We start from the raw sequence: 20,258 nt of genomic DNA, 5'->3' as shown, positions 1-20,258 counted from the left end.
TCATGGGGCCGATCAGTATCATGCTGAAACGTGATGGCAGCGGATGAATGGCACGACAATGAGCCTCAGGATCTCTGTGCATTCAAATTATCATCGATAAAATGTAATTGTGTTTGTTGTCCATAGCTTATGCCCGTCCATACCATAACCCCACCATGGGACACACTGTTCACAACGTTGACATCAGCAAACCGCTAGCCCACAGAATGCCATACACGCTGTTTGCATCAGCCCGGTAGAGTTGAAACCAGGATTAATCCGTGAAGAGCACACTTCTCCAGCGTGCCAGTGGCCATGGACGGTGAGCATTTGCCGAGTTAAGTCAGGTCAGGACACTGGTGAGGACGCCGCGCACGCAGATGAGCTTCCCTGTGACGGTTTCTGACAGTTTGTGCAGAGAAATTTGGTTGTGCAAAGCCACAGTTTCATCAGCTGTCCGGGTGTCTGGTCTCAGAAGATCCTGCAGGTGAAGAAGCCGGATGTTGAGGTCCTGGGTCTGCGATTGTGAGGCTGGTTGGACATTCTGCCGAATTCTCTAAAACAACGTTGAGGCGGCTTATGGTCGAGAAATTAACAACATTATCTGTCAACAGCTCTGGTGGACATTCCTTCAGCCAGAAACGCAATTGCACTCTTCAGACATCTGCGGCTTGCTGTGTGACAAAAGTGCACATATTAAAGTGGATTTTATTGTCCCCAGCACAAGGTGCATCTGTGTAATGATTATGTGGTTTAATCAGCTTCGTGATATGCCTCACCTGTCAAGTGGATGGATTATCTTGGCAAAGGACACATGCTCACTAAAAAGGGACGTAAACAAATTTGTGGCCAAAATATTAGAGAAATACTTTTCTTTGCATATGGAACATTTCTGGGACCTTTTATTTCAGCTCATGAACCTTGGGACCAACGCTTTACATGTTGCGTTTATATTTTTGTTAAGTATAGCTCTCTCGTACAGTATACAGGACTCGTACAGTATACAGGACATGCTTCAATAACGCCTCCTGACCACAACAGAACAATGCCCTAACAGAGAATACAGTTATTGAATAACAGAACGTGACTTAGAAATGACATTCTACAACAGTACATTAATTCCCCAGGTCATGCAGGTTTTCACAACGTACCTGAGTAACACATTTTTAAGTCGGAGGGGAAAAAGCATTTGTACGTTACAAACAAAAGGCTAGTATGCCTAATATTTACTGTACTATTTACAGAAGATAAGCTGCAGCTAGTTTTTGTTAGTGACTGGATTAATTCTGGACGAGGGGAGGGAGCAGCCAGTCTTCCCATGAGGGTACACGGATTCCTCACCTGTGATGAGCTCACGGACCTCCATGTCGTTGGTCTTCCTCAGCAGGCGGATGAGGGCTGGGATACCATCGCAGTTCTTGATGGCCACCTTGTTGTCGTGGTCCTTGCCGTAGGAGATGTTCCTCAGGGCTCCACAGGCCTTGCGGTGGACCTCAGCCTTGGGGTGGTCCAGCAACCCTGCCAGCACAGGGATCCCCTTCAGCTGGCGCACATCCTTCTTGATCTTGTCGTTCTCGTAGCACAGGTGCTGCAGGTAGGCGGCGGCGTTGGACTTGACCGGGTCGATAGGGTGTCCCAGCATGGCGATGACCTCTTGCAGGTCAGGGTCACGCCAGCGCGGGTCCTTGCGGATGCTGTCTATGGAGGGCGAGCGGCGGCCAGCCAGGCGGTCCAGGCTGGCCATGCTCCCCCTCTCGGGCTGGGCCAGGGGGGCCGCGTACATGCCATGGATGTAGGGGTGTCGCTCGTCAACCAGCTCTGCCTCGATGGGGTCATCGTACCCCCTGGGAGGAGAGAGAGAGAGAGAGAGAGAGAGAGAGAGAGAGAGAGAGAGGGAGAATTTTGTACGTTTGAGGAAAGGTCATGTAACATTGTTTGAAGGATTTTTACATCTAGCTGTATGGATTTGTAGCTGGATGTGTTCTGTACAAGGACAATGGTTTACAATTCACTGTCTATGACAGCGAGCTTAACACTACTACTACTACTACAACAGATGGAGGGAGCATTTAGTGGAATTTGTATAAGAGGGATTACAAGAAAAAGAGAGGGGGGGGATAAGAGTTGAGAAAGGCCAAGTGAGGTAGGAAGGATTGAATAGAGGGAAAAAGGAGACAGGAAGGGGTGAAGGAGAGGTGAAGAGACAGGTGCGAGAGATAAGAGGACAGAGACGGGGAGCGACAAGGCTGCTCTGTTACTAACTCTGTCAGAGGGTCTCCCAGCGTGTGAGGCCCGGAAAAACAGCTCCCGTCATTAACAAACAGGCGGCACTTATTAATCATCTCTATAGTCTCGGAGCCATGTTCTCTTTTGCCTTTCGTATTAATATTGGGGGTGCTGGGGTTTGCGCAGAGGGAGAGAGAAGAGAGGGAGGGGGAGAGTAGAGACAAAGCAAAGGAGAATAGGGGCAGAGGAAGAAAGAGATCGAGAGAGAAAGATATTGAGATGGAGCCCTGTAGAGCCAAGAGCAAAAGGGACTCTTACAACAAAGTCCAGGCAGAAATTGAAAAGAAACTCTGAACTTTTTCTGGGCTCCCTCACAGAAGGGCTGGTGTGGTGTGGCCCCCAGGAGAGGCAGCAGCAAAGCAAGCTTCAACGCTCCACCATGCCCACAGGGAAGCCTCTGCACCAACATTGCCTCAGGGCCCGGAGGCTGGCTCCTTCTGGTCACAGCAGCACCAAAGACTATGCTTAATGCCCCGCTCGGCCTGGTCTGGCTACCTTCCTGGGACTGGGCCTTTTGCGTTAGCCTGGTGTATTCCATTTCTCTGTTCCACAAGCAGCCGCATCCTTTTCCTTTCCCCTGTTAGAGTTGTGGAGTACAAGGAGATCTCCTGACTGACAGATTAGGCTTCTGAAGCAAACTGTGTCTCGATACTGAGGGGGTTTAACATGACAACTTGTTGTTATCCAAAGGTATTCATGGTGCTTTTACAAACAGAGACATCCTAAGATGATTTTGCTTGGTCCACACACGTAAGGGTAATATGCTGACCACATCGCCTGTGTTGCGCGAGTGTTGCAAAATAAAAAATGTACACATGCATGTTATTCAATCATTTAATCCAAAACTGGTCGCACGCATCAACAAGCATCTGCGTAGGCAGGTTCCATTTTAAAAATTGTAAGTCCCACCTCTCCCATCTCCTCATTGGTTTTTAAGAGCATATGCCCTGTTTTGACAACTAGTGTTTGTTCCTGATTTCAATTAAGTGAAGGAAAAAAATCATGACATTGTTGAGAACTTAGTTCCCCCATCCTTGAACTTAGCCAACTGCTTATGAGAAACCTCAAAGTAGACAGGAGAACGATGTCTGGCTCATGCTAAAAGCGGTCTCTCTCTCTCTCACACACACACTGGGCCTCAGGATCTCAACATTTTGGTTCAGAGTGAGTTTTGATATTTCAACCTGCGTGTCCTAAACGTGTCTGGTGGGGAAGACAAACTCAACATGCGCACTATGGCGGATGCACAGAGCAGGTTTGGTCATCATGTAAGATAAGAGATGCTTATTTTCCTTTTGGAGGAGAATAAAGTGCAAGGTCACAAAGTAACCCAGTTGGACTATCCCAAGGGGGTTTCCCTTTATTTGGGGGTAGGAACTACACTACTTTGTCTTGTACTAGCTCTGTTCTCTCCTCTGGTGTCTTTTCATGGGAACAAAGGAGGAGGCAGAGAAAGGAAGTGAGAGTGGGGAATCTAATTAATGTCGCACACCATGCGCCACCGCCTGTAGCCTCCCCTCCTCCCTACCACCGAGAGCGAGAGAGAAAGGCTACTTTATCATACACAACTGGCCAGTCTGTTTTGAGCAACTTTGATGTACGGTGCAACAAAACAGGCGACATCCCTAACTGAGTGCTAGCGGTTAGAGACAACCACTATGTGCCTTAATTTGAATTTGTTATGTTAATTATGTGCATAAAAATGTCTCCCTGCCGCACGTTGTGAGAGGGGAGAATCTCATCAGGATATCGCTGTGTGTTCGCGGGTGCATTACTCTACAGGTTCACATAAACAACATATATCATGTTTTATAGCATCACTTTCTAGATTTTACTGCCAGTGAAATCAGCACAAACTGGGAGAAAAAGCTCAGACCCGAGCAGCAATGTAACTACACACTGAATCCTTATATAAATACAGTGGGGCAAAAAAGTATTTAGTCAGCCACCAATTGTGCAAGTTCTCCCACTTAAAAAGAGGAGAGGCCTGTAATTTTCATCCATCTTAGGTACACTTCAACTATGACAGACAAAATGAGAAGAAAAAAAATCCAGAAAAACACATTGTAGGATTTTTTATGAATTTATTTGCAAATTATGGTGGAAAATAAGTATTTGGTCACCTACAAACAAGCAAGATTTCTGGCTCTCACAGACCTGGCTCTCACAGACTTCTTTAAGAGGCTCCTCTGTCCTCCACTCGTTACCTGTATTAATGGCACCTGTTTGAACTTGTTATCAGTATAAAAGACACCCGTCCACAACCTCAACCAGTCACACTACACTATGGCCAAGACCAAAGAGCTGCCAAAGGACACCAGAAACCAAATTGTAGACCTGCACCAGGCTGGGAAGACTGAATCCTCAATAGGTAAGCAGCTTGGTTTGAAGAAATCAACTGTGGGAGCAATTATTAGGAAATGGAAGACATACAAGACCACTGATAATCTCCCTCGATCTGGGGCTCCACGCAAGATCTAACCTCGTGCGGTCAAAATGATCACAAGAACGGTGAGCAATAATCCCAGAACCACATGGGGGGACCTAGTGAATGACCTGTAGAGAGCTGGGACCAAAGTAACAAAGCCTACCATCAGTAACACACTACGCCGACAGGGACTCAAATCCTGCAGTGCCAGACGTGTCCCCCTGCTTAAGCCAGTACATGTCCAGGCCCGTCTGAAGTTTGCTAGAGAGCATTTGGATGATCCAGAAGAAGATTGGGAGATTGTCATATGGTCAGATGAAACTTTTTGGTAAAAACTCAACTCGTCGTGTTTGGAGGACAAAGAATGCTAAGTTGCATCCAAAGAACACCATACCTACTGTGAAGCATGGGGGTGGAAACATCATGCTTTGGGGCTGTTTTTCTGCAAAGGGACCAGGACGACTGATCCGTGTAAAGGAAAGAATGAATGAATGGGGCCATGTATCGTGAGATTTTGAGTGAAAACCTCCTTCCATCAGCAAGGGCATTGGAGATGAAACGTGGCTGAGTCTTTCAGCATGACAATGATCCCAAACACACCGTCCGGGCAACGAAGGAGTGGCTTCGTAAGAAGCATTTCAAGGTCCTGGAGTGGCCTAGCCAGTCTCCAGATCTCAACCCCATAGAAAATCTTTGGAGGGAGTTGAAAGTCTGTGTTGCCCAGTAACAGCCCCAAAACATCACTGCTCTAGAGGAGATCTGCATGGAGGAATGGGCCAAAATACCAGCAACAGTGTGTGAAAACCTTGTGAAAACTTGAAGAAAACGTTTGACCTCTGTCATTGCCAACAAAGGGTATATAACAAAGTATTGAGAAACTTTTGTTATTGACCAAATACTTATTTTCCACCATAATTTGCAAATAAATAAATTAAAAATCCTACATTGTGATTTTCTGGATTTTTTTCCCTCATTTTGTCTGTCATAGTTGAAGTGTACCTATGATGAAAATTACAGGCCTCTCTCATCTTTTTAAGTGGGAGAACTTGCACAATTGGTGGCTGACTAAATACTTTTTTGCCCCACTGTGTGTGTGTGTGTGTGTGTGTGTGTGTGTGTGTGTGTGTGTGTGTGTGTGTGTGTGTGTGTGTGTGTGTGTGTGTGTGTGTGTGTATGTATGTATGTATGTATGTATGTATATATATATATATATATATATATACAAACAGAGGCTAAGCCTAAAGATAACGCATGCCATGGCTAGGCTACGTTTCTAAGGCGTCAACACGGTTTTGGGTCTTGTGGTACGAGGTTAGGTTTAGGGATCGTGGCCAAACTGCAAGGCTAGCCTTGATCAAAACATCTCCTGAAACAGGTGTCTTCAGCTCCAGTCTCAAAAATGACTTTGTTGTTACATCCTTCAAGGGTGGCATTTTAAGTGCCACACACAGCTGGCTGAGGACATTACATCCGAATGGTACAGCATAGCCTCACCCCCTCCTGTTTTAGAATGTTTCCTTCAAGTCTAGGGAACGTGCACGAGAACCATTCTAACAGGAACTGGTGAAAGTGGACTTGAACGTGAAGCACCACAAACCTCGTCTGGTAGTTAAGGATAGGAGGGCCCAGAGGCGATTAAGCCCCAGTCATTAAGGCCAAACTGGGCCAGGGCTGCTAGTCCGCCTGCTCCTCTGAGGTTTTGGTCCGAGGGCATCTCAGTTAACCTAGTTAAACCAGTCTGATACCCAGTACTCACCATTCAGAGCAGCCTTCAGTCTCGTTTAACCAGGCTACCTCACAGCTGCATGATAGATAACATGGGAAAAGAAATGGCTGCGAGTGAGACCTACAGTTGGAGACGATTCAAATGCTATAAAGGAAAAAACAAGCAAAAGCAACACTGCTGTGAATACCCTCTGAAACAGAGAGTATGGGTATTGCCAAATGATATCTTCATTACTTTCAGATACATGCGACTACATCAACGGTCTCACATACACTGACAATCAGTGTACAGTTGGGTTTGAAATGGAACTCATTTGAATAGAACTGATGCCAGGGTTGGTAAACGGGTTGCGGACTGAGTGATGGGAATGTCAGGATTTGCATTTAAATTGGCGGCGTTGTGTTGATAGAGGGGACGGGTTATTCTCAGGATGGGAAAGGCCCTTGCCACCACAGCCGCCAGACATGATGCTCACAGGATGATTACAGTAGCAGCTCACACTCCTCATGGTAATGAAGCTGCTAAATATCCTGCGTGGTCCTCTGTGTGTGTGTGTGAGAGCGAGAGAGCAAGAGTGTGTGTAGGAGTGACAGCCACTTATGTCGATCAAATCTCCATTCCTGTGGTCTCCGGCCTTCCCCCCACGGAGACAAACCTCAAAGGATTAGCAGCCGAGAATGTTTCCATCTCTGTTTGGTGGAACATTCCCACATGCTTATGAGCTCTGTGACTTTTCACTATACAAACAACAGATAGCTCATTTTGAATAATGAGCAATAACTTCTTTATGACTCACAAGACAAAACAAATGAATAAAAATCAAAGCAGGCATAAGCAAATGTTCCTTAAAAAAAAAAAAATCTAATTGCGTCGGCTGTTTTGATGTCATTATCTGTTCTTACAACTAGTGTTTGTTCCTGATTTCAATTAAGTGAAGGAAAAAATCATGACATTGTTGAGAACTTAGTTCCCCCATCCTTGAACTTAGCCAACTGCATATGAGAAACCTCAAAGTAGACAGGAGAACGATGTCTGGCTCATGCTAAAAGCGGTCTCTCTCTCTCACACACACACTGGGCCTCAGGATCTCATCACATTATCTCTGCACATTCAAATTGCCATCGATAAAATGCAATCGTGTTCGTTGTCTGTAGCTTATGCCTGCCCATGCTATAACCCCACTGCCACCATGGGGCAGTCTGTTCACAACGTTGACATCAGCAAACCGCTTGCCCACACAACGCCTGCCATCTGCCCGGTGCAGTTGAATCCGGGATTCACCCGTGAAGAGCACACATTTGCATACTGAAGTTGGTTACGACGCCAAACTGCAGTCAGGTCAAGACACTGGTGAGGACGATGAGCACACAGATGCTCACAAATAAATTATTTGGTTGGGCAAACCCACAGTTCCATCAGCTGTCCGGGTGCCTTAATCTCAGACAACCCTGCAAGTGAATATGCCGGATGTAGAGGTCCTGGGCTGGTGTGGTTGCACGTGGTCTGCAGTTGTGAGGCCAGTTTGACGTACTACCAAATCTTCTAAAACAACATTGGAGCCGGCTTATGGTAGAGAAATTAACATTAAATTCTCTGGCAACAGCTCTAGTTGACATTCCTGCAGTCAGCATGCCAACTGCACCCTCCCTCAAAACGTGATGCATCTGTGGCATTGTGTTGTGACAAAACTACACATTTTAGAGTCGTCTTTTATTGTCCCCAGCACAAGGTGCACCTGTGTAATGTATATGATGTTTAGTCAGCTTCTTGATGTGCCACACCTGTCAGGTGGATGGATTATCTTGGGAAAGGAGGAATGCTCACTAACAGGGATGTAAACAAATTGGTGTACAAAACGTTAGAGAAATATGCTTTTTGTGCTAATGGAACAATTCTGAGATGAAACATGAGACAAACACTTTACATGCTGTGTTTACATTTGTATTCAGTGTATATCTGTTTGGCCTTCTTGCGGTCAATTCACAGTCCACAAATGATTTGTAGTTATGTTCCGGCCTCCTGACCATACGCTGAATCTAGTTGATGGTCCCCGACACACACACACACTTGTTACTAAAGACTAGGAGCGTGGGCAGCACAGTCCTTCCCTCGTATCCTGTAATAGATTACTATACCCTCCTATCTTGTAATAGATTATTATAACCACCTTGCTCGGCGAAATCACAGGAAGCCATATTGCACTAAACATCTTAATTTTCCTTTTCCCATAATCGAGGGTTTTCAAAGCGACTAGACGATAAGCTGTAATTAAAATGCTTTAACTCACACATTCATTACAGCCATTTATACAGCAGCCTCAACATCATACTATTAATGGAGGGATACTAATGAGTGTGTGCGTGTGCGAGAGCGAGTGAGAGCAAGGAGTTAGGGTTACAGGTTAAGTTTAGGGTTATGGTAAGGGTTAGGTTGAGGATTATGTTAAGGGTTAGGTTTAAGGGTTAGGGAAAAAAGGATTTGAACGCAAACACATTTTAGGATAGAATGACATAACGTGCGTGTGTGGAGACAGACGAGGGCTGTGGGAGGTGTGCTCCTTGCCATGCTAATTCCAGTTGTATTATTATAATTGGATTCCAGATGTGTTACATTATCAGGTCTGTTTGTTTGAAAGGTGATACAGGAAGTGATGGAGCACAGCAGTGATGGTGTATGATGGAAAGACGTTATGTGTGAGGTTCTTCGCAAAGAAAGGACTCACCCACTGGGCATGAACGTCAGTTCAACATTTCATCTTGATTAACATTTGGTAGAGCTGTCAACTAACGTGAAATCAACTAAAAATGTCACTATGTCATTGGACTTGGGTAAAAAAAAATTACGAAATGCAAGGTACACGTTGATAAGGTATCGCGTTGTGAAAATTAAACAGCGAGCTAGCCATCTTAACTGCCTAATCAAGTGTGTGTGTGTGTGTGTGTGTGTGTGTGCGTGTTAGTATGTTGTGAAACATGGAGCGTACAGTACCAATTGCCTGTCACAGCAACCACCTCTCAAGCTGATAGAGTGACTCATTGTCTGGCAGTGTGTGTGTGTATATTTGGGTACGTTTGCATCTGGAAGTGTGTGTGTGTGCGTGTGTTCCATGCAGACGGAAGCTCTGATTAAAGGGAGGCACCATCTATCTGTACTTCCCACCCCTGCACTAGGCATAACTGTAACTGTTAGTGCTATCCAGGACACTCTAAACTATAACCCTAACCTTAAACTTGGTAATGTCTAATGTTTTGGGTGACCTGACCAAATTCACATATAAATCTGAGTTATAGACCTATCATTCTACATGAAAGCAAGTATATGAAGTAGATGTGTTCTATGTGGGCTATTTCTATGCTTTCTGTTCTCAAGTTTCGTTTTTGAGTCTTACTTCAGTTATGTACACAAGTTTCATGCTGCAAACACAATATTTTTGACAGCAGTTTAGATGGTAGAATGATACTCTACACTATATTATCTTATTTTGTTTCATAAATTGAAATTAGGTGAACTATTAGAGTTTTCGCAACTGTAAACGGTGGAGCGATATCTGCATAGCGCAACTTTAACCATTAAAAAATGTCAACTTCAATGGGGTAGGGATGTCCCAAAGACCCTGGACAGCAAGGACGTAAATATAACATATTACCACGCTGCGTTTACATCCAGGGTGTGTATGTGTGCTTGATTAACAATGTCCCCGAAATGCAGCCCAGCACTGTCAGAGGCTGCCACAATGCTATTCTGCATCGCCTTTGAACATCTCCATGACAGACACACAGGATTACTCTCTTCCTCCCTCACAAACTTCCTCAGTTCACTCCCCTTAAAACTGGCTTAGGGCACTTATTTCATTCTTCTCCGATGGAAAGAAAAAAAGAGAATATAGAAGCTTGAATAAATCCATCTGTTACAGATCACTGGTCAAAAAACAAGTATTTTAAGCACACACTGCTCCACGTTAAACATCACCTTCAATTTGCTTGAGGTTTCTTTCTTGTGCTACAGAGTACAGGAAAAGTGGACATTGTGCAGTCCCATCAGGCCACACAATCACAAGGGGAGATAATGTGGTACTAATTGCAGCCTTGACAGACAGACTTTACGGAATGTTGCCTGTAAAAAGTTTTTTATCTGGCAATGTTTTTAAGAACCCAATTCATACAGTCCCAATTTTTACCACATTCTTGCCGGGATAAGCCTCTCATATCTCCCGCACACAATACCGGCAAGTAGGAGTGGCAGTAGACGTGGGCCGATGTGGGTAGATATCTTTTTTTTTTTTTAAATTACATCAAAGAAATCCATGATTATCGGGTCGGTGCAGCCTATAGGGAAACATGGCTGCGCCATGAAAATTAAATCAATAGTTTTGTTCATTAAACAGACAAGACATTTACCCTGATTACAGTAAACACACATTTTATGGCTAATAATATAATGGAACATAACAGAATAAAACACAAATAATATTTGCGTCAAGGGAACGTGTGAAGTTTGGAAACAGAGCCCGAGCCTGTGTTTTTTTGTTGTTGTTGTAAATCCATGTTCAAATCTCCTTCCTACCCTCACTCTGCGTCGTTAGGGAACAGGCGTCGGGTCTTCCACAACCTCTGCGGGCTTTTGGAGTTGCCTATATGCAACCGAGGAAAATAAATAATCCTACACTTGATTTAGGCTACATTATCGCATGCTAAACGTTTCTGATCGTTGATAAAGGAGCCATACCACCACCACTTATCTGCCCAGACAGAATTAACCAAATATACAGACGGAGATTCAGTTAAACAAAATCACATCGATCGATTGAGACAAGTCACAGGCTTTTTGGTCGGGAGTAGGCCTAGGCTACTAAATTACCGCGAGTGAAGAGCAACATAATTCACTTGTTAAACTGCATAAACATGCGGGCTAAATGTTCTGATCCGTGCTAATGAATGAGCCAACCAGACAAGATGATCGTGCGCAGCACTCACCTCAATTTAGCGAACATTTCCGCAGCCTAATTGTAGCCTCACCACCGCTAGCAACATTAGCGTATCAATAATGAGTATTTAACCCTCCCACATGAATATAAAAGTACAGTGTCATTCATATTATAATATTATACTTCACACTGCTAGGTAACGTTCGCTAGCGGGGGGCAACTGTCATGCGAGTGTCGTGCACTACCCCCCGGAGGTAGCGGTCGAGACAAGTTAGCAAGTTTACATTGCAGTATATGTGTTGCCCGTGTGCGAAAAGTCTAGTAAGTGTGTGCCAATACCACCTCAGCATTATGGCTACATTTCATCCTAAGCCATATGCAGAACTTAAGCGCAATCATGACTAGGTCGGTCCGCGGAAATAAAAGTTTAGGATTTGATAACAGCAACACCTTTCAGTTATAAAGAAAAAAAGTTTGTTGGGAAAATGTGGTTTGAAAGGTGTATAGGTGACTAAGGGCCCATTATGGGGTTTTTGTCAGAGGCTAGCTGGCTGGTTTCTGGCAGAAGGATCCGGAGGTTACAGACATGTTAATGAAGGTCGCCGAGAGTGACACGGCTCAGGGAAGAGACAGACAACACCGCCTCTCTCCCCCTGTCTCACCGCTTCTCTTTCTCGCTCTAGCTCTCCCTCAATCTCCTCTTCCTATGTCTAACGATCTCCACTTTCCCTCGGTCGGTTTCCCTATCGAACTGTCCGTCGCTCACGGTCTCTTTGTCCAACTGCCTCTCTCTCCCCCTCCCTCTGTATATCTGCCTCTATCTTCTCTCTTTCTCTGCCTAACGGTCTCTTCTCCCTCCCCCTCTTTTTCTATGTCTAACAGTGTCTCTCTGACATGAACACACGTTCAACCGCCATTTGCATGAAAACGGATATCAAAGCCTCTTCCCTTCAACGCCACCTCCTCTGTAGGAATCTCAAAAAGAAAAGACATCTGTTGACATATGTACACACACACACACACACACACACACCCTTTTGTTTCTCACGCATGCTAGAAGAATAAGACATGTATTCTTAATTTTCCTCATCTTGAGAAGACTATTCTTCTCACGTCTCAGACAATGCCTGTAGCCATGCATAAAACTAGTCTTCATTGTGCATCACATAGAAGAAAGAATCGGTCTCCAGCTGTTAAGACGCACCAAGGCGTAGCTAGCATACAGCTAGGGAGGATACAGCTAGGGAGGATACAGCTAGGATGATACAGCTAGGAGGATACAGCTAGGATGATACAGCTAGGAGGATACAGCTAGGAGGATACAGCTAGGAGGATACAGCTAGGAGGATACAGCTAGGAGGATACAGCTAGGAGGATACAGCTAGGAGGATACAGCTAGGAGGATACAGCTAGGAGGATACAGCTAGGAGGATACAGCTAGGAGGATACAGCTAGGAGGATACAGCTAGGAGGATACAGCTAGGAGGATACAGCTAGGAGGATACAGCTAGGAGGATACAGCTAGGAGGATACAGCTAGGAGGATACAGCTAGGAGGATACAGCTAGGATGATACAGCTAGGATGATACAGCTAGGATGATACAGCTAGGATGATACAGCTAGGATGATACAGCTAGGATGATACAGCTAGGATGATACAGCTAGGATGATACAGCTAGGAGGATACAGCTAGGAGGATACAGCTAGGAGGATACAGCTAGGAGGATACAGCTAGGATGATACAGCTAGGATGATACAGCTAGGAGGATACAGCTAGGATGATACAGCTAGCTACATCCACTCAAACAACAATCACAGCTAATCGCCACCCTATTCAAAAGTTGAGTCCTATCTATACTTTATCTATATGTAACAAGAAAGACTTGTTTTCAAGATAAACCTGGCCAAGAAAGCAGCTCACATCCATGTTTTCAGACAACCTAAACCAAACCAGTCCAGTCCAATCCTATCTTCCAGGTCACCTAAACATTTTCAGACGACTAAAACCAGACAGCGTTCTGTCGCATCTATCGTTCTCACCTGACACGTGGCCCGTCACGGAGTGGCTCTCTCACGGTCCTGCCGCGGTTGGTGCCAGGCAGCGTGCCTTGGCGCCGGCTGGCGGTGGAGTAGTCAGGGTCCAGGTCATAGGGCTCCTCCTCCTCAGGGCCCAGGCTGCGGCGGTCGTCCTCCAGTCCGTAGGGCTCTGGCTGGAAGCGTTCTGGCTGGGACCGGTTCAGGTCCACACTGCTGCTGCCCATGGGCACCTGAGGCTGGGCCACGTGGCCGTAGTCATCCTTCCGAATGGGTAAGGTCCCGTAGCTGTTCTCCGTCCGGTAGCTGTTAGCCATGGCGTAGGGATAGCGGGGCGGCCGGAAGTTGACGCCACGCGACAGGCTGCCGTAGTTGTCTGTCACGTCTCCAATCCCATAGCCGTCGTGGAGGCCATAGTGGCGCCCACCATAATGGCTCCCGCCAGCATCGGGGGGGAGCGTGTCGGTGTAGGAGTCGTTGTAGTTGTTGTAGGAGCGTGTGAGCGTGGAGGTGGCCTGCGGCGTGGTGATATAGCGCTCGCCGTTCTTCAGGTAGCGCCGGTCGATGGAGTCTGTGTAGCTGCCCAGCGGGGAGGAGCCCTCGGGTAGGGGCAGGCCGTCGGGGCCCAGGGGCACCTGTCGAACCGTCCGCGTGGTCACCGTCTTCACCATCTTCGTCACCTAGAGAGGAGGTCACAAAGACAGAGTTAGACTGATGACATAATCCTGATTACATTATAAGTTAAATCAGTTACTACCCAATCCTGTAAGTCTATTGTGTGTATGGGCCACACACATAACAGTTGATGAGGACAATGTTTAAACATTCTGATCACCCTGACATGACTGTACTTGACAGTATGTTCAGGTGTCCCACCAGACAAACAGACAGACTACAGATGAATCCCATCCCCAGACAGCTCTCTCTATATGGTAGTAAGTCAGCCTGGGGAGGAGGTTACCTACAGATAAACCCAGTGAGAGACAGGTGGTTAGGTCGGAAACACAGCATGGACACAGCACACCGATGCAGCCTGTTGAATCGCAGACAGGCCAGTGGGATGCCGATGCCACACAGTGAGTGCTGAGGAATGAGATGAGGACAACATTGTTCCTTTAAAAAGAGTGACACTGCAGGCACTGTCAATAACAGGTCGAAGGTCATGCATTGGGAAACTCTGAATAAGAAAGGGTCGTATCATTGCTTTTCATCCATTTCTATTCTAAAAAAAAACAAGGCTAGGTTGTGTTGGAAATAAGGGTGAGTTTCTGTGACATCTTCCCCCCCCCCGCATATAGAATAGGGGGCCATTTCAGAAGGTGACAGTCATAACTGGGGAGTGATTGTCTTAGAGCACAAGTAATCTGTATCTACTGTATATCGATGCATCTTGTACTTCCTACATCACACTCATACTTGTCTGCGTCCTGAAGCCGTCTGGCAGTCAGGGAGGGTTAGCTGCATCTAACCTCAGACTGAGGTTCAGCACTGATACAGAAACCAATTTGCTGCCCAGTGAATTCTGCAGTGGGGATAATTGGCTATTTTGTCCGTGGCTATAAATTCATTTTCAGAATTAATGAGATTGATGAAAATTAATCTTCATTGGAAGGGGCCCCATGTCTGATGCAATTCGCGTTGTGCCTGACAAGGTGCACGGAGAGGGTCCATTCCCACAAGAATTGAAGCAAAGGCATGAAACGATAACGAGGAAACTCAATAAGGTCCTAAACATCTCAAAAGAGGAAGCAGGGAACAAAACGTGATTCATAAATGTTAAACGTTCACAGTCATTACATATGAGAACTTGAAATCTTGATCCCATTTTCACAAAGCCTTTAGTTTGTTCACACCCTGTCCTCAACTGAAGTATTTTAAATTCAAATCGGCCAAGAAACGGTCCCAGTCATGTTAGTGAATAATTATGGCGCTTCGGTAACATCTAAAGACCACCCTTCACTGCCATCCATCGGTCTGCTACTTCACACTACGCTGGCAGAGCTGCTCCCCCTCCCTTCGAGTGTAACTCGCACACAATCATCCCTTTCATGTTAAAAATAAAGTCTTTGTCAGATTCCAAACTTAATGAAACAGCTTGAACCGCTGGCCTTAAAATAACAGGCTGGCTTTCTCTTATCAGCTGCTTGATTAGAGGACTTTTATTGCCATTCATTTCAAATGGAGGTGGTGACGGTAATTGAGTGCAGGTCTGGTTGGGACAGGGGTCGCTCTTCACTCATAATGACCCGGTGCCTCCTACACTGGGCTGAAATGTGGAGATGATCTCTTAGGCCTGGGGGTTGAGGACCAATACCAGGAACTATTCAGCAGTGTTCTTCAATCAGGATTCTAGTCCTAAAACTGTACAAACTACCACAGGCTAAACATCTGCCGTGGCCCAAACTCCCTCCATCTTTGACGAGCCCGTCTTCCAACTCAGCCAGGGAGAGAAGCCTTGACGAACACCACGTTTTTCTACTAACATGACTTCTAAAGAGCCTTCGCTGGTACAGCACGAGAAACCGTCAGACAGGTTTCAAACAGAACTTTGATCCGCTATAGATCACAACATGCAAAAACAAGCAAACATGGGGGCCTGGTGCTTCAGAGAGGGCTTCAGAAAAGGCCCATCTAGACGACTGTAAACGGGCTAAACGAGAATCTCTAAAACGCTGGTGTGTGTGTTTGTGGGTCTGTATGTATTTGTCAGGGCCATGTGGCTAAGGGCAGTGCTTGCAGTCAAACCGGGGCCTATGTTTACCAAGTGTTAGTCTGTTTAAAGGGGAGGGAGGGCAGACACCCCACGCTGTTTTTATAACGCCGTAACACTTTCACCAGCTCTGCCGCATTCAACTTTTATAGACAGAGAGCTCAAACTGATAAACCAACTGCCCTGGAATTAATGGGAGGTGTAGTGAGATATGAGCAGGAAGGGTTAGGGGTTCACTTCAAGACAAAAAAAAAACAGCCTTTGGGTTCTTTACTGTGTCTGTCTGTGACGGGGTGGGAGAAGAGGTGCTGGGTTTGGACTGCGGTGAGATGGAAACTTCCGGCACCACCGGGGTCTCGATGATGGTCACTGGCAGGTAAGTGTGGCGGGTGATGGTTTTGATCAACCTGGTCACCTATGGGAAAGCGTTGATGGCGGACGTGGTCAATAAGTAGTACCGGCATCACATTGGCAGTCTGCACATACACAGTACATGGACAAGCCTGTTGATTCAACCCATTCAAAAACACAGGAAAATAAATAAATAAATAAATAAATCACCAAAACAATGACAGCGTAAAAACAGCACATTTGAATTAACTGACGCTACAGTATAGCATTTTGTATCCGAGCGGGTTTCGTTCTTTCCGTTCAAACCTTTCTCCCTCGTGTGTGCTGGTGTGTATTAAGGCCTGTTGCGTTGATTGAGTTTGTGGCGTGCTTTAACCCTCATTAACTCCCATCCACAGGACACGGAATGAACGCTGCTGCTTTTAATATACTTTTTATTTACCTCCTTTAAAAGAACAGTGTGAGTGTATCACACAACCCTCACAGGACCACGTGTGTTGGGAGGGAGATGGAGGATGGACATGGTGATGCCCATTCCCTGTGTGTTTGTGTGTGCGTGCAGATAGCGGCTACCACATACTAGCCAGCCAGTTGACTGACTCACTCCTTTACAGCTGGAGAGGTTAGATAGTTAGCATTTAAACAGCGAACGCCGCTCCACATTAACTTATTCCCAGGCCTTGTTTTGGTCTGTTTGTTTCAGTGTGGTGGCTGGCTACTGATACTGCTTATACTGCTGCTTGCCTTGTTTGCATATGTGTTTAGCATTAAAAAACATGTTTTTTTCCCCCCAAAAGCAATAGTGTGAAATCTCGTTGTGCTTGGAGGGGATACTCAGAATACATGAAAGGAAATGCATTAGCAGTAAGTAGCCAGCTGGAGCCGCCTGTTCAAAGGAACCCAATTACACATACTGTAAATTCAACAGATAAGAAAAAGAGTGAGAGCGAGAGAGAGTGAGAGCGAGAGAGAGTGAGAGCGAGAGAGAGTGAGAGAAAGTAAGAGGGGGAGAGAGAGTGAGAGCGAGAGCGAGAGAGAGTGAGAGCGAGAGAGAGTAAGAGAAAGTAAGAGGGGGAGAGAGAGTGAGAGAAAGTAAGAGGGGGAGAAAGTAAGAGGGGGAGAGAGAGAGAGCGAGAGAGAGTGAGAGCGAGAGAGTGAGAGAAAGTAAGAGGGGGAGAGAGAGTGAGAGCGAGAGAGAGTGAGAGCGAGAGAGAGTGAGAGAAAGTAAGAGGGGGAGAGAAAGCGATTGAGAGAGAAGGATGAAAGTCTGGAAATGTCACGTACGCAGGCTGCCATCACAAGCTGGCTGGCCAACCGATGACACCAATTAGAAAGGAACGGTCAAAACCATCTCTTAATCTGCTTCTTCCCCTCAAAATGACTTCCAAAAAGCACCCGCTCACATCCCTATGGAATTGTGTCCTTAAAAATCAGTGACCCTCAATCCCCAAGCCCAAGATTGTTTTATTTAGCTGTGTGTGTGCGTGCGCCTGTGTGTGTGTGTGTGCCTGTTTGCTTTAGTGTGCATGTGTCCTATCCCCTACAATAGGATATCAGCACACACAAGGAAACAGAGGGATTAGCAGGGCTGTTTAATTGCAGACTCTGTAGTGTCTCTAGTGTACCAGCAGCTCTAGCCAGGGTTATTCCCTTGGGTCCCTCCCTAGGGAACCAGACTTACGGAAAATAACATCTCCGCTCTATTTGGCCTGCGTCCCAAATTGCACCCTACCCCCTATATGGTGCACTAGTCTTGACCAGAGCTCTATAGAACTTGACCAGAGCCCCATTCCATCCGGAAGCACACTGCACTGAGACACTGTCTGGAGCGGTAGTGGGCATGGCGTGGAGCAGGCCTGACTGAAGTGGGGAAGCTATGAGCTACGTTCAGGAAGGACAGGAAGAGTAACAATACTGGAGCTGTGGAGCGTTGGGCTGGCTGTGAGGAGGTAAGAGACAGACTGCCTGTGTGACAGAAGGGTGTGGCCGCGCGCAGCTGACATGGGCACACACAAAATGGTGTTGTGAGTTGATAGTAAAGTGATGAGGGGGGAAGTTTTTCCAACTCACCTTCAGGTTAGTTGACATATCCTTATATAGAAACAACAAAACACAATAGAGGGGAATCAAGAAAAAAGAACCTGCAACACAAAATACTGTGGGAGCAATACTGAAACAGTAACCAAATTGTAAGACAAAATCTGGGCATCTGGTTAAAGGATCACGGGCCTTAGAGACCGTCACTTTATGCTGCCGAGTTATCATAAAACAATTACCATGCTGTTTTACTGCAGCAACCTGCCACATACATTTCACAGAGTTTTAAGCAACCCAAACAATTTGTTGCATTAACACGTTTCAATATAGTGTGTGGGCATTGAATTTCTTCTCCTCCAGCACCTAGGTACCTACTACCTAATTTGATGTGATGTGCGACAACGTTGCTTCCCCCCAGTACCTTGGTTTCTGTGCGTCGCGTGGTGCCGTCGTCGGAGGTGACTACGGAAACGTGGGAGGTGGGCGTGCCAGGGTCCTCCTCAATGGTGACCGTCTCCTCCACCATCTCCTGGGGCTCCTGCATCATGGCCAGAGACGTCTGGTTACTGGGGCTCTGCTCCTGGAGTGAGAGTGAGGGAGGGAAAGAGAGGACACTAGTGGACATGGAGTGGACCATAATATACAAAGTGATGTTTTTTAAAAGGAGATCTGTGTGCCGATCACATTTTCTTTATTGATAGCGGATCGGTAACCACCGGGGTATACTGTACGTAGTCTGGACTCTGGAACTGAACCTACACACACACACACACACACACAGTCTGAGGATGCAATTTATACACAGTTACACAACATCACAATATCCCCTCATCAGAAAAGATGTATCCTCAATGAAACAAAAGCCTAGAGGGCTATCAGGCATATTGCATTTGATTCATATTGCGTCGGTGTGCGTGCGTGTAAAGAACTTCCTGTTCCTGCCACAGGAAGTTCCATGAGGTCATCCACGACTGTACCAAAACTCTGCTTCCATACTCAGACAATTAACATCAACAAACTGCTGTACACCCTCTTAATGTGGAATATAGGAAGGAAGCCATTTGCATTTAATAATCAACAACCAAGTAGCGAGAGAGAGGGAGGAGAGAACGAACTGAAGACAGAATAAGAGCAAGAGAGAGATGAGCTGTGTGTGGCATTGTGGGTTTAGCAAAGTGGCGTGGAGGGAGGGAGGGCTGGGTGAGGCAGGCACAGAGTTGATGATGCCAGAGGGACTGTTTGTTTTCTATGAGTCTTTGAAGGTGCTAACAAGCGGGCAGTTCTTCATTGATTAGCCAAGCAGTGTTAGCTAGCCGCTTCAAAGACCCTCTGTCTTACTGAAACCTGATTGATCTGCTGCCCGTCCGTCTTGCTGATCAGTCAGAAGACTCCGCTTTCATGTTGGGAATCTTCTCCTCCCTAATCCTATGGGCCGGGCTGTTAGGTTTGCGTGTGTGTACAGGAATGGGAGGGGAGGGGGATTCTGGACATCATTTTCAGGGACAAAGTCAAAGAAAGTTTCTCTGCGTCACAGCAGTAGAGTCAATTAGTGAAGTCAATTGTGTGTTAAGTAATTTCCCTCGGAGCAGTGTGTCAGCTCTCCGTTATTGGGACTAATGACTGGGAAGAATAGCTGAGGTACAGAGTGTCATTTTCTCAGTCAACTGTTATGAATGTTTGAAAAAAGCAATTGACCTTTGGTTAATCAAGTGGTGTGGGATGAAAGCTCTCTTTGTAACGGTCCTCAGAACATAGTGTTTATTTACCTTTCAATGTGATGTAA

At 46.0% G+C, this 20,258-nt stretch overlaps 1 protein-coding gene across 8 annotated transcripts in view; it reads right to left on the bottom strand.

The window, feature by feature from the left end:
* The window catches only part of LOC112248640 (ARVCF delta catenin family member), a 240,150-nt gene that overhangs the window by 48,601 nt on the left and 171,291 nt on the right, over positions 1–20,258 (bottom strand). For 4 of the 8 annotated variants that reach the window (XM_024417832.2, XM_042320685.1, XM_024417827.2 and 1 more), the window contains 5 exons: positions 18,897–19,055; positions 18,509–18,529; positions 16,362–16,502; positions 13,384–14,057; positions 1,321–1,823 (listed from right to left, as the gene is read on the bottom strand). In XM_024417832.2, the coding sequence (XP_024273600.1) occupies positions 1,321–1,823; positions 13,384–14,057; positions 16,362–16,502; positions 18,509–18,529; positions 18,897–19,022 (1,465 nt within the window). In that variant the 5' untranslated portion in view covers positions 19,023–19,055. The remainder of the gene's footprint in view (positions 1–1,320; positions 1,824–13,383; positions 14,058–16,361; positions 16,503–18,508; positions 18,530–18,896; positions 19,056–20,258) is intronic. The other 4 variants (XM_024417829.2, XM_024417833.2, XM_024417831.2 and 1 more) reach the window with 2 other exon arrangements.

This window comes from Oncorhynchus tshawytscha, linkage group LG04 (genome assembly GCF_018296145.1).
Source record: "Oncorhynchus tshawytscha isolate Ot180627B linkage group LG04, Otsh_v2.0, whole genome shotgun sequence".
Classification (NCBI taxonomy): Eukaryota; Metazoa; Chordata; class Actinopteri; order Salmoniformes; family Salmonidae; genus Oncorhynchus; species Oncorhynchus tshawytscha.
This window is presented reverse-complemented; position numbering and strand designations above follow the sequence as displayed.